This window comes from Varroa destructor, unplaced genomic scaffold, assembly GCF_002443255.2.
Source record: "Varroa destructor unplaced genomic scaffold, Vdes_3.0 BEIS01000002.1, whole genome shotgun sequence".
NCBI classification, from domain to species: domain Eukaryota; kingdom Metazoa; phylum Arthropoda; class Arachnida; order Mesostigmata; family Varroidae; genus Varroa; species Varroa destructor.
Window position 1 is genome coordinate 55042034 of NW_019211455.1, and position 15000 is coordinate 55057033.

At 43.6% G+C, this 15000-nt stretch overlaps 2 protein-coding genes across 2 annotated transcripts in view; one reads left to right on the plus strand and one right to left on the minus strand.

Moving 5' to 3' along the window:
- LOC111243648 (uncharacterized) overlaps window positions 1-15000 on the plus strand; it is a 56837-nt gene that overhangs the window by 12864 nt on the left and 28973 nt on the right. The gene's annotated exons all lie outside the window — the stretch shown is intronic.
- LOC111243804 (uncharacterized) overlaps window positions 6241-15000 on the minus strand; it is a 24252-nt gene continuing 15492 nt past the window's right edge. The window contains exons 3-4 of the mRNA XM_086978612.1: window positions 7989-8193; window positions 6241-7727 (exon numbers count right to left, since the gene is read on the minus strand). Of these exons, the coding sequence (XP_086834738.1) occupies window positions 6826-7727; window positions 7989-8193 (1107 nt within the window). The 3' untranslated portion in view covers window positions 6241-6825. The remainder of the gene's footprint in view (window positions 7728-7988; window positions 8194-15000) is intronic.

Here is a 15000-nt window from a genome sequence, read left to right on the forward strand (position 1 = left end):
AGAGAGAGAGAGAGAGAGAGAGAGAGAGAGAGAGAAAATACCGTATGGGAATAGCCACAGGCATCCATTTCGCTTTTACACTTTCCCTCTCTCCTCGAGCGATTCATCATGAGCACCTCGCATCGACACTTACAGGCTGTTCCCCGAAGGGTTTCATCATCTCCGCATTTTTCTGCCCTGCTTTCGAAGACTGGCGCAAAGAATCACGCTAATAAGCGGCCGCAGCTGTGGCGTCAACGGTGACGGCTGCGATGGAACCTGATGGCAACGACCCACCGACCCGATCAATGGTCGACCTCTCCTTCGGATCATGTCTCTGCCGGACGGCCAAGAAATGCCAGAACAGTACAAAACGTCCCATAGAAGCGCACACCATTCCGGAGGAAAAAACATGAAGGAAATGAAATAGATCAACAATAGCAACAGCAACAACTACGGTACGCTGCAGAACGGCTGTATCCATCACTGCCGCGCAGCTTCATCGCGATATCAGAAGGGGGCACGGATCACCGTCCCGTAACTTGCCGTTAGCTTCTCTCTCGTTGATTAGTTGACCTGTCGTTCAACAACGGCAAGACTGCAGACAGGGTAATATCGTTTGCACTGGTTGTATACCCATTCGACATCCAGCCAACGTCGTAATAGTCTGATGTTATGGCAGCAGGTAGCAGAGCGATCCAGAAGCCACCGGTGCGCCGTTTAGATAGCTGATCCGCGCGGACTCCGTACCGTTGACACTGCGAGTACCGCGGTGCTCCCGCACGGAATTCCGAATTCCGAGCTGGAACACCGTTATCGTCCGCTTACCCGATGCGTTGTGTGGCAAGCCCTATGACAACGCGGGAAATTCAAATAGACTAACGGGTACGCACCTGCTGTCGAATCTTGCCATGCCGGAGTGTACGGCTTTCTGAAGGTGCAGAGCTGAAATCGGCCCTAACAAGAAAACGGGCAGCATTTTATCTGAGAAGTTACGCATACGGAAAACGGTGTGTGTGTGTGTGTGTGTGTGTGTGTGTGTGTGTGTGTGTGTGTGTGTGTGTGTGTGTGTGTGTGTGTGTGTGTGTGTGTGTGTGTGTGTGTGTGTGTGTGTGTGTGTGTGTGTGTCTGTGTGTATGCAGTCGATTTCGTTGAGCGCCTGGTGTCACGGTGGCGGATGTTGCTTAGGGTCAGGATTGAGGTTATGATTGGACCTGTCTGACAACACATATTTGTATAACCTTGTTATATGTATAATCAGATGACGGTAGTACTATCGAGTTGAATAATTAACATACGAACGTCACGTAAATCTTGGAACCGACTCTTACAAGAGCTAGTTCGAGCACTGCGTCTTGCCCATTTTGTAGATAATAATATAGATGGGTAAGTTAATACCCTTACCAAACCTATAGAACTGTAGTTGAACTATAAATTATATTTTGACAATATTATCATTCGATATTATGCATCGGTAATGTTCGATCAGTAAAAAACGCGCTCTGCATAAAATACCTGCTGAATTACGCTTCTATATTGTACTACGGTACATCATAATAACCGGATGGCCTTAGGACATAGCTTCAGCCCCTTTGGAAACAACCTGTTACCCTATCAAAGGTCAGCCATCCCTTCGGTGCAGATGTGTGTAACTTATGCCAACTGGGATTTCTTGCATACGGATGAACGGACTCTTCAGCGATTCTAGTCACCTCGTATAATGCAAAACTTCCTAGTAGAAAAAATATATCTCCTATTTAAGCATACATGTTTTTTTTATAAAACCATTCTTGTAAATCTGAGACACACGACCCCTCACTCAAATTATGAACGTATGATAGTGCCATTGTATCAGTCATTTTATCGCAGTTGGGCAGAATCGATTTCCGGTTTCATCGATTACACTTGACTGGCAGCCGTCCATGTTTGAAAGCCATACACCTGCGAACGCATCAGCGATCCGTGGTGCTTTCCTTATCGACGTCGTTTTCCCTCCTCGATCGTTCGCTGAAATGATCCGAAAAAACGACAGACAGATTATTTGCCTTATCAATATCCTTCTCCTTGCAACTTCTGCTATTGGTCGTTTTTGATACGCAGGAAATAGGATAAGATGCTACATTTTAATCTGCGCCGTCTCCCTGTCTTTTACTGAAATACGGCACATCCCCCGTCTTAGCATTCAAAAGTTTCGGTAGCCTCGAAGGACTGAGGTCTTTGTCAGCTTTTCGCCGTTCAATCGCGGTGTCATTCTCCAACGATCCCGGCGGCTGCGCGTTACTTGACGAACCCGTCAGTAAAGTCTTGCAGTATGTTGAGAGTAGAAACTTCGTTTGTTTACTGGGAATGTTTTCTTTCATTGGCTAATAGTGCTATGCACTTGTCGAAGACCAGCTGGTGTCGTGTGCCGAAGGGGGGCGGCACAGTAATAAAGGTGGATATCTGTGCCTGTATCGAAGAATCTCATGGTGATCCCTTACTTCTCCGCAGACCCGTCCATCCGTCTATTACGTACTGTTATATAACCGTAGCCTTTGGCCCCGTCGGCCTTTAACTCTCGTCTGCCCATCTGTACCCTATAACAAAGCAGCGTGAAGGTTTTAACAGTAACAGCGGCCCCGTTCTCGAGCCGAATATCTGCGCCTTCTATATCAGGCTTATTGCCAAGCCGCACTCAGACAGCTTGCGCGCAACTCCTGCACAACGAGCTACATAACCGCAGTAGCGATGTTGGCAATTGGCAGTGCTGCATTACAATGAGAGGTCGATCCCCTTTACTCGTCACAGATTCGCCGAGAATGGGTGCTCCAACCGGCTCATCGGTACGCGCCAAAGTCACATATGGCGTCTGCATGCCAATGCGTTACGGTCTCCGAACGCGGTACGATGCTTAACTCTGCTGCTGTGGCGGCTGCGGGACTCAGACGCGTACGTTCAGAGCGGCTCAAACTATGCCGGCGGCTATAGCGGCTCGTGTCGCTGCGCGAGCAGATGGTCGCTCAAATAGCAAAGGCAAGAGAAGAAGAAATGCATGTAAATCCAAACGCGAAACGTCCACTAGCAGCGGCGGCGGTAGCTGGGCGATTTCGTCGCGATTTTGATTACAACGGCCGACGGCTGCTGAAAAAATCAAAGTCGATATCCACCTTAGGGCGTATGCAGTCGTTAAGGCACCGGCTTCTTCGATTGCTACCTGTTGAATGGCATGAGTCTGGCACTACCTGTTGCGCAGGGGGTGTGCGTCTGCATTCTACGATCTACTCGTGTATCTACTGCAGCTTTTTCACGTCGTAGAACTGTGGATTCTGGTGGATAGAGAGCACAGCATCTTAAATCGATGCTACGCTTGGTTACGTTTACGGGCTAGTCAAAAAGGCTCTTAGTTAGATGAAAATGACACGTTTGTGTGTGAACGTAGATTTTTATTTATATAAATAGGAAGCTAGCTCGCAATAAAGAGATAACCCACAAACTATACAATATAATACATAGTTCATATTTCTTATATATTTTCTATGGTATAATCTGTTTGTCCGTCTGTTACAGGTCTATCTCGAACCCTTCGAGAGCTAATAAGAGAGATATATGAAATCATTCATGATGAAATTATGTGTGAACTTCCGGGCGTAAACACCAACTGATTCGGTCCAGGAGCGTCTTGTCTGAAGTAAAGCCTAACGGCTTAAGTACCGGATGTAAGACATGAAAAACATGATAGAATTATATGCTCTATTTGAGTTTATTGAGGTTAACGTTTGGCTATGTGTTTTCGTGGTAGTAATACAGTGGTAACTTAGTATTTGCTCATTTATCTCCTTTAGGCTTACGCAAAATCGTGGACACAGTGCAATACTCCAGGAAAGACCAGGCTATCATGCCTTTTTCTTCTAGGTCTCTCAAGGCCTCGTTCAAACAGATTCTTTGGGCAACGCCAAAATGGCGCGGTGCTAAGGTCCGCCGTAGAAGACAGTTGCGAGGTAGCTAGGCAAAAAATACAAAACGTATAAAAGCACAAAAGTGTGTTCGGAAACTATAGAGGATGAGTTTTGAAGTTCTAAGAGGTAACAGTTTGTTTCGGATTCGTCCTAGCTATTAAATCAAGCGTCGCAGCCGCTGCTGGCATTAAACACACAATTGATCATTATCTAGTACGTACCTCTTGGATACACTACTGCCCCTAAACAAACAATCTTTCTTTGAATATGTATGAAATGTGTGTGAACTAAAATATTAACACTTGTTTTATAGCGTAAACGTACATTTTCTAACCTTCGGACTGCTGGATTCAATCATATCGGATCTGCTCTAGTTTACTTCTTGATATTCCACTGCTATTCGATATACGTTTGTAGTCTCTCTTCCGGGCCAGAGCTATGTGGCATAGCATATCGTAGATGCAAGCATATTGTACTGCGTAAATCCCTGAGCAACGATCGCGTCACCTGAAAACGCAAAGGTTCCCCTTTAGCTGCTCTGGGAGAGCTAGAAGTATCGAATAATTTGTGATATTTTGTTCTGCTTCCTGCTTTGGAACTAGCCGATCTGCCGCCCGTTTCACGAGTCCTGCACTTCCATGCGGCCTCATTTGCCTGGTGCTTAGAGCGGCCAGGAATCTGAAATCTAGATCAGGATCCTATTTGAGACAAATGTCGCTCTGCAAACCGCTTCTGGTAGATGAGTCTCTGTGGGTGCATGCAATAGCGTCATTTTGTTCCGTTGAAGCTCTGCTGGATCCGCGGCTGCTCCGCCTCCTGGTCAGAGGTCAGCGTTGAATTCCAGTGCGCCGACATCGTCACATTGCTGGTTTTGCTTCTAATTCCACAGCTGCTTTTGTCGTGTCGAAAAACACAACGAAATGGAGATGGGACGGCAGCATCGGCGCCATGTTTCCCTCGTCAATTTTAAACAGAATGAGACGTCTAGAAGATCAACGAGGTGCTGGCCCCACAGCCCCGATGTCGCGCCTGGCACGGAAGAAGATATGGGCAACGACGATGTTCTGTTAATAGGCGCAGAAAGTTGTGGGTACGGTAAACCTCATCGATGGGCCGCATAAGCCCGATAGGATTGATGCCGCAGTCGAGATCGATCCGATTCCTCATGAATTGCAAATTTCTGCTCCGGCGAATTATAGTAGCAAAAGTACTACGTGCTTAATGGTGTCAGGAGGTTAACGAATAGAAGTAAATTACGAGAAGTATATCGTTTTGTAAATTCAGGTAGCATAAATAGGTTAAAAAAATACTTTGCTCAATTTTCTATAGATTAAGGTCACAGTCACTGATATAGGTTACGGATGTTTATATTCCTCGTGGGAAATTGTATGATAATCATAAAGGTGATGGTGACGGAAATAATAACACGCACCTGATAGCTGTGTACATCTTCCTGACGCTAAATAAACCCCAAGGCACTTTTCAAGACCAACGTACAAAAGAACAATCATTTGACCACAGAAAAGTATGACCAAGTTTTTTGTATGACTTGCTTTATTATCAGACACAACAGGTGCGGAGGGCCAACCTATGTATGCGCTAGAAGAAACAAATGAAGATTGAGTTCTATGAAAATTCATTTAAACAGGCGAAGTAGGTAGCCATTAGGCAATTACATTGCCATTGACAAGTTTCTGCTTTATATTGAAATGTACATCGGAAAGCATGGTTACGAAAAGGTAGATGTGTGATACACGATTATAATAGGACATCTGCAACATATTATTTTAGCTAAGGCAGCAGGTTAGCAGAGGCAGTCAGGAATCAGTTAGGGGCTAGATTCGAGTAAATAAAGGCTCGCCGGTCGATCTTTTTCTCTGTCTATGCTGGTTTTCTCTTTCTAAGGTTTATTAGACAAAATCCTGACTTCACACAACGGTACAATAGTAACACGTTCGCCCGCTAAATTTACTGGCATAATCCCAGTTCAGTATTGAAAGAACGTTCAAAGGGTGTAACGGAAGGTGAAACATTTATTGAACCTAATCCTCCATCACAAAACATATTTTCCGTTGACCCTATTGTATATAAAATGTAATTAAAAACCACGTATATCGAGCACGCTCGGACTCGACCTCAGGCCAGCACGACTTTCTCAGCTTAGAATAGAAATACCCCAACTGCACACAACTATATTGAAATAGAACACAAACTAACACTGTAATAGCAAACGTCATTGGGCTTGTTTTCATTTAAAAAAAAATAATAACCTGTAATTTTTTCCTACAATTAACGTAATCTAGAAATATCTATTCATATTCTCCAAAAAGAAACACGCATAGGTTAATGGTATCGTGACCACTTTGTAACCATAAAAGTGATCATTTTGTATTTGTTTTTATTTCCCTTTTTTCTTCTCATTTCTGTATCGTTCGATTTTTTCATCGTTCCTTCTTTCATTCGTATAACTTAACATATTATTGTATCAAATTATATTATATATCTATTTACAAACTATGTACAACTTTATATAAAGTTACGCCAGTGTCAACGTTTCCGCTATGTGAGGTTCATCAAGCATGATGGCAATTCGTAGCTATACGATGGCATAGTTTTACACGGATTTTACTTGACCATTATGTCAATCACGGGACGAGGATGTGGCAATAGCAACTCGATCCACACATCTTTTGTCACCTGTTAACTAGACTAGACATAGAACCACTGGATAATAACGCGTAAGATTTATATCACAAGTCCGAGAGCTACTCATGGACCGCAAGTGTCACTGAAGCTCCTCCAGTTCTCATCCGTCGGCAACGACCTCAAAGTGTTTAGGTAAAGATAATTGTTTTTTGTCAGATTCCCCCTTTTTCCCCTTTCCGCCATTGTTGCTGGGGGGGGGGGGGATTTAAAAAGCAAACACGGCCGCCGCCGGGCTAGACTGGGGAGATGGACGCATCACTGCCACCGAATTACCCTGCTGACAGCATGCTCCAGAGTCTTGATGCTTGTGAAGGAGAGACGCTCGGGAAAAAGTCTTCGAGCATTTGGTACACGAATACTTTTTCACCTCCTGATGGGTTTGGAGGTGCGCTCGAAGATTGGAGCGATCGGCGAATGCGCGATGGCAGTGTTCGCATTCAAATGGCTTTTCCCCTGTGTGCGTCCTGATATGTCCCTGCAGAAGCCATGGTCGAGAGAACGCCTTGCCACAGATGTTGCAGCGGCATGGAAGCGTGTGCGTGCGATGGTGCATCTTCAAAGCGCCAAGTGACACATAGGACTTCGGGCAGTACTTGCACAGATAGGCGCCTTTGCTAGTCGATGACGACGAGCACGGCATTGATGAAGAAGACGACGTGGACGTCGCGGACGATGCGGATGAAGGGCGCACAGGTGAGCTCGGTTCAGATGTTGATTTAGGCGACTCGTCGGAGCTGCTATACGACGATTCCGAGGGCTGAGTCCAGGATGGGACAACAGCAACATCCCCGTGCTGTTGTGGCAAAGCAACCGATGCTTGTGAGGTAGCTGCGACTTGTAGGCCAAGAGGAACGGGGTGAACCATTGAGGGCTGCCCAGCAACAAGTTGCGCGGTGGTAAAAGGTGTCATATGAGGTAACAGCGAGTAATAGTAGGGATGCATGGCGTATGGCATAGGAATCGCGCCAACAGGAAATATTGGAGTGGGTGCAACGATGGTTTGTTTCGTTTCAGGCGTCTCAATGTGTTCAGGTGACGCGACGCGTTCAGGAGACTTGGAAGATTCACGGGGACGCTTCATTGTCAAATCGTAGGGCATTGTCAGATCTGCAAAGATAAAGAAAATACATAAAGTTAGTGTTGCTGCAGATACGGAAAAATTAGTTCGAAAAAAAAAAAAAAAAAAAAAAAAACTGTAAATTACTGCTAGATAGGACTGGTTAAGCTCAGTTTGGCGACACAGATACCTATTGGTTTGCACCAATTCAGCAATTAAACGGGAAAAAGCTAATCATATACGGCTCGGGATATCCACAGGATGTTTCGCTACGAATAATAAACAGCTTAATAGGTCGCCGCGGTACATACCTGGTACGGTCGCTGAACAGTCCGAAGGGGCAGGCGACACAGAAAGAGCTGGCGAACAAGAGGATCTGGAGAGATCCTCGGGCAAGCACATTTCGTCTTGCCATGGCCGTTTGACACCCGTCAACTGGGCGGCAATCATGGCCTCGTGCTTCTTCTTGATCAAAAACGCCTTCGGCATCGTGATCGTCGTAAAATAGGTTCGATATAATGATCAAACAGCGACAACAATTCAGCAGAGAAAATATCCAATGCAACGTGATTTTCGTTCGTTCTTTCTTTCGTTTGCTTGTTTGTAAGTATCCAGGGAGCGATGCACGAATGTACTACTGATACTTGAAGTGTTCCCTGTTTTTATACCGGCGCATACACCTCGATAGACTCCGCCTCTACGAAACCCCCCGAGGGAGAGGGCGAAATGGAGAGGGTAACCCCCAGTCGGAGAAACGGAGCGCCACTGGGGATGGCATCGCAGTCGGTCACAACAACCGCAAGTACCAGCAAGCCAAATCGAGGCAGTAGCATCTACAACGAACTAAAAGCGGGCATGGAGACCATGTGCTCCCACTGAACGAAGCCCTCTGCATAGGGAGTGGTCTGTTTGGTGCGGAACACCATCTGTCGTCCAGCCGTCTTGTTTGGAGCTACTGTTCTTTGTAAAAACAACGATGGGGCTTCGCTTTCTAACGTCGAGTAGATAGTCGCGTTACGCTTAGGGAATGGAGAAACGAAGGTAGGGCAATGTGTTGCCCACGCTTACAGCTGCAATAGGCTGGATTTAGAACTTACTAACAAACGGGTAAAAAGCAGAGTAAAAAAGATGATGAAAATTTGAGTCTTTGTACTTAAGTAGGCTCTATCCATTAGTAGATAGGAATAAGTTTTTTTTAATTTAAGTCAGCTAGATCTAAATGGGGTAAACGACGCTGAAGTTAGGCTGTATGTTAGATTTCTTTTCGGCAAACGATGGCAAATAAAGATTCGCGTGAATACGGACAAATAATGGCGAAAAAAAAGGCATGGTTACGCCTTTTTTTTCAGTTGCTATAGAAAATATTTTTGTTAGCAAGTTAATTAGTTTTCACAAGATTAACAGTTCTTCAGCGATAAGTACATCTGCCTATATATCGTCGAAGGCAGGTGAAACTTACAGCTGCATAAAATGTAAATTGTTTGGAGGCTTCTGTATGTACATATTATTACACACATTGTTTTTTTGATTTACTATATAATAAAATGACAGATTACCAACCAGTCTTAAGCTAAATCAGATTACTACTTTTTAGAAGAAGCTATAATTGAACTTTTATTTGCGTCGCAAGGTATCATACGAGATATTTATGGTAATTGTAGGCTAATTGTGCTAATTCAGTAGCAAGAACAGACACAAACATTACTAAATAATCCACAAATCAATGTTGAATGAAACAAATGATTTCCAACTTGAAGGATATGTCACAGTTCTAGATTCGAACCCAAGACTTATTCGCGTTGCCTGTTTGAATGGGAAGACCGTGATAACTTATCACGATATTTTTTTGCAGGCTGATCAGAAAGTCCACGGCTTCAATGTTGTTTCGATTCAAATATTCTCTGGGAGCTTGACATCGTATATTCTATGACTCGGACATATAAATGTATGTGAATCTTTCTTTATCCAGGCAAATCTCGATCTAATGGATCTGTAACATTTGACCGCTGTGAACTTTTCCCCTTTTAATTTTTGCCGGGCACGTAACGCGCGGTATATCGAAAAATTTTAGTCAGCGATTTGCAAGGATGAATTAGCGCGTCATGTCTTGTGGAATTGATCAAATTGTTCGATGATTCGCAAGGGCAACTGTGCAATCCAAAAACAGCAGAAGACTCCATTATCGAAATAGATTTATCACGAAGCAAATAGCAGATTTGCTAAGCGTTATTGATTGTAGCGTTTCATCGCCTAAGCGTTCAACACAATCCCTATTTTTGTTTGTTTTTTTCTTTCGAATAATGCTTTTATCTACGCCATTACAGCTCTAGTATATAGAATACGATAATACGCTGGGCATTGCCCCGTCTAATGGTTGTTTTACCTACATAAACTGTTTAGTTGGGAGAAATGGATGCAACAGGTCCGCTTATCGGACACGGAGCCACCATCACCCACAGTGAATCCAAGTGCGCATTTTTGACTTTATCAATTCATTAATTTTAATTGACTCGTTCAGGGCACGTATAGCCCTTCGCACAGTAGCCTAGGATTCATTCTAATTCCGAGTGAGTACCGTTCGTCGTGTGTCGTGAACAGGGGCAGCTGATCAGGCATATCGACGAAAAGACGTTGAGTATGGCGCCGTTATCAATACGTTTCAGCTTAGCTTCGTTCGTTTACCTTGTGTCAGCTTGACAAAGACAATTCTAAGTGCTAACAGCCGTTATACGAGGTGAAAAGCTTTAGGAAGAAGGCTCAAGTAATTTTTCGTATTAGGCCACTTCTGCAAAGTGGCCTAATACGAAAAATTTGCCAGTCTATTCTGAAAAGGTAAATTTCATTGTTACAATAGCTGTGAAAAAAAAATTTCAACTAGAATTGAGAGCGCCCTAATTGAGATTATAGTTTCTCTCATATGACAATCAGACACTTTTATCTGACAGATTAAATCAGAATCAATGTCCACATGTACGGAAACGTTTTGTCAGGTATTCTTTGCAAATAAGTCATCTACAGTATATAAATCGTTCGTGTCTGTAGACAGAAATCACTTGCTTATCATCGCATGGCCTGAACAGAAAGATGTAGAGACAGCCGTCATCTTGCATGCTTTTGCGCGAACCTCAAGTACACCAGCTAACTAAGAGTGTTACCTGAACTATATCTGCTTATAAAATCCGGAATTATGCATCTTCAGCGGTTTCTTTGTAGACCCAGCACGATCCTTCAAAGCCGGCTGTAACAGGAAGGATTACGGATTGAAGAGACTGTAAAACGCAATATTGTGGCTTTTTAATCGCGATGAAAGGGTGAGAGAGACTGTGCGGCCGGATTTGCACCAGCATGTGGTCGGATACGCGTCAAGACTATGCTCAACAGAGTACCCGTTCGTCGCGCCTGCTGCAGACTCGCCGATTGGAAACAGGACCCTCCAGCTTTGTCCTTTTTGTCAACCGTTCCAGAACAGCGGCCGGCCTTTATCTAGCCCAGGCATAGAAGGCTCGCTAACTGAACGCCATGAGAAACGAACAGGAGAAATATAAAGAGCGAAAATCGATGTGCGGGTGGATCTTTGGGAGGACCGCGTCAGCCCACTTTTTGGCCAGGAGATAGCCGAAACGGGGACCCGGTAGCTAACTAGAGTCTGTGCACTATCATGAACAAGGCATTATGGGGAAGAGACAAAGGGACCTGTGGGGTCGGGGACCAGCCGTGGCGACGAGTAACGGAGAAAAACTGCCAGTCGTTTGGGTTGGGGGGAATGTTTAGAATAGTGTGGGAACCCGAGCGGTGGCGGACTGAGTTTTAGCACTAGTCCAGTGTTCGCTTCTAGTCGACGCACAGAAAAATGATGGACTAATGATGGCTGGACGGGAAGCTAGTGAGTGAAGCAAATCGGCACGTGAACACCGCCCCTATATACACTACGGCTCTCTCCTTTATGTGAGCTCTATTCATATATAGTTATACATCTGCGTACGCATGGACTTTTTCCATTTCACTATTAGCTCTGTTCCATTTATATAGAGAGATAATATGGGAATATCAAAGACCTGCGGTGACTTCTTGAGAACAACCTGCGGTAGACCTAGAGAGAAGGTTGGTCATTGTCGTGGAGATAAGGCATTGCTAGGTGCGATGCCTGACGGAAGTAAATGGCTTAGTGGAATGCTAATCAGTTAGCATCTAACCTTGTAATAGTCATCATGCGAGGAGCAAGTCTTCGATTGCTTAGCGTAGATAGTTTAAGCGAAATGCGTAAGGGTAGTTTATCGTAAGTCGTTTCCGATCGTAAACCTAGTTTTCTGAATAGAGCCAGCATTGTTGAACGCAGCAGACGTACGACAGAGTTGTAGAAGTGTTTGAGGGGTGTATCTGTGTGTACGTTAGTGGCTTCTGACTGATCTTAACGCCAGCATAATATTCTACATAAATTAAGTGGTTAGTCAAAAAAGATACAGATGCATTTGCCCCTCTACAAACCGCATGAAGAGCATTGTCTTGCATATAAGTATGCAGGTAAACCTAAGGAACGTAGTCATTAAACGGAAAACAGGAGGGAACTTCTTAGCAGACATCGTTGAGTCACATTAGCGACAAATCACCCCCAAATAGAATCCAAATAGAGCACTTGCTCCCTACCATGTGCAGCAAAATGGACGCTTACCGAAATCATTTTCTTATTATCTCTCTCTCTCTCTTTCTTTCTTTCTTTCTCTATCTATCTATCTATCTCTCTTTCTTTCTTTCTCTCTCCCACACACACAAACACACACACACACACACACACACATATATATATATATATATTATTAGACAGTTGTTAAGTGTCAAATGCTGGTTAGGCATGTCACCAAATCAGCGGCAGGCAATATTATGAAGTTCTTGTTGTCACATAAGAACAGGACTGTCAGGACTGTCAGGACTGTGCAGATTTTTTTGATTTTTTACATAGTAGAGAGTATCGAATAAAATCTGTTGTCTATATTCTGGTTCATTTGATGGCTATATTCAATTTAAACTAACCCTTGTCGAGCCGGATGAAAAACTAGCATTGTCGAGCTATCGTTTGACATTGAGTGTCAGTTTGGATGATTATTTACCCTGTTTTTCATTCTAAATCTATTAGATTACAGTATACTGCTACTAGTACACATATGCGCGTGCTCGAGTTTACCATATATATATATATATATATATATATATATATGTAAGAGTTACTTCTTCATCTTATTTTTTATCCGTTTTAAAAATCTACTCAATTATTGAACGTCTCTCCGATCTCAATTTCTTAACTACGGATATATCTATTTTGCTTAGTCATTATCGCAACGTTTTTGCAAATTCCACGAAAAATGGAACACCGGAGCGCGCTTCAGAGGTGGGACGTTGATTAACTTATTGCAACACCGAAATAATAGAACCAATTGGACTGCCACCTTCGGCTGTATCACATCTAAAAACCACAGGCCATGGCGGCATCAACGAGTAAATGGAATCATCCATAGAATCGGCACAGACATCGATTAGAACGTAAGCAAACAGCAACGTAATTCATATTATAATCGGATGGCATACACCGCAGCAGGCGACTGTAGACCGTAAAGAGAATAGAGCCAGAGATCTGGAGCTAGTTACAATGCCATACGAATACGTCAGGTACTGCCAAATGGAACGGACAAAAAGTGTAGCATCTGAATCCGTCCTGTGACCCTTTGACAGCTGGCGGTGTCGTTTAGTACATTTTGCCGTGCGACAGTTCCGCGCGATAAACTCAAAGAATAGACAACAAACGACGGATCGCGCAGGTCACAACCAGCCGTGGTGAAGTCACATGACGGGGACGTGTGTACATATGGATAGGACGGGTGTCGCCATAGGCTCAGCGCATTGCCGCTAAGCAATGTCGTGTTATGTTGTTCCGATACAACGAACTGGCGATAGCAACAGAAAATCCAAAACAAGCGTACGTATATGGGGGGAAAGAGAGATTGAGTCGACATTGTAGAAAACATTCAAGCAGTCATTACCGCCAGTAACATATGCGATGGAATATCGACGTGTAGATCCGAGCCAAGTGTACTCCCGAACGGGTTCAGATATGGGACGCACCGCGTTAAGACATATCGTCGCTTGCCTCCACACAGAGTCGTCCCAATCGTTCGTTATCAGCCTGGTGGCTGTTATATCGATAACCTGTTCCACCCAGATCAATGTCTAGCTAAAAACAAATCAGCAGTCGAATATAACTCCAGTCCCTAGAATGTGTCCTACTTCAGGTATATAAGATAGCGAATATCCTACTGTAGGTTTCAAAGTTTGGTGCGCAAAACCGATCCTAAGCAGGAAATGGCTGCGTCTCCTGAGTTCTGTCTGTCTGTTTCGTCCGACGCGTGCGGAGATCTCTCCACTGCGAGTCTCTGCTACAATGGCTTTTCGTAGGAGCTACTATAATTGTGCTCAGTGCTTAAGCAATATATGAAACAGACGAACGTTACACACGCACAACTGTCGTCAGGTGTAGAACGCCCTATTTTCAGCCGGTCGACGTAATTCGGTGTCTAATGCGCGACCCACCGTGGGCAGTACAACTGAATGATACGGCAGAAATCGAATTAACCGAATTGGGCAAACAGCCCAAAGTGTCATTCATTAATTTAATTGATTTTTATATATGAAAAATAATATACAAATCGTATGTTTATAGTTTCTATACATTTACTGTTCTAGATAACTTGTAGTTGGCTAACTAGGTTAGGTGTGCATAATTAAACCACGATTTTTGCGATAAGCCGCTCACGGACGTAACCAGACTGGCAGGCATTATAGATACAGCAATAGCTATAGTTGTATCTATAATGCGTATAATATATATATAAGTCTTATTAATTTGTATACTGTAATCTAATAGATTTAGAATGAAAAACAGGGTAAATAATCATCCAAACTGACACTCAATGTCAAAGATAGCTCGACAATGCTAGTTTTTCATCCGGCTCGACAAGGGTTAGTTTAAATTGAATATAGCCATCAAATGAACCAGAATATAGACAACAGATTTTATTCGATACTCTCTACTATGTAAAAAATCAAAAAAATCTGCACAGTCCTGACAGTCCTGTTCTTATGTGACAACAAGAACTTCATAATATTGCCTGCCGCTGATTTGGTGACATGCCTAACCAGCATTTGACACTTAACAACTGTCTAATAATATATATATATATATATGTGTGTGTGTGTGTGTGTGTGTGTTTGTGTGTGTGGGAGAGAGAAAGAAAGAAAGAGAGATAGATAGATAGATAGAGAAAGAAAGAAAGA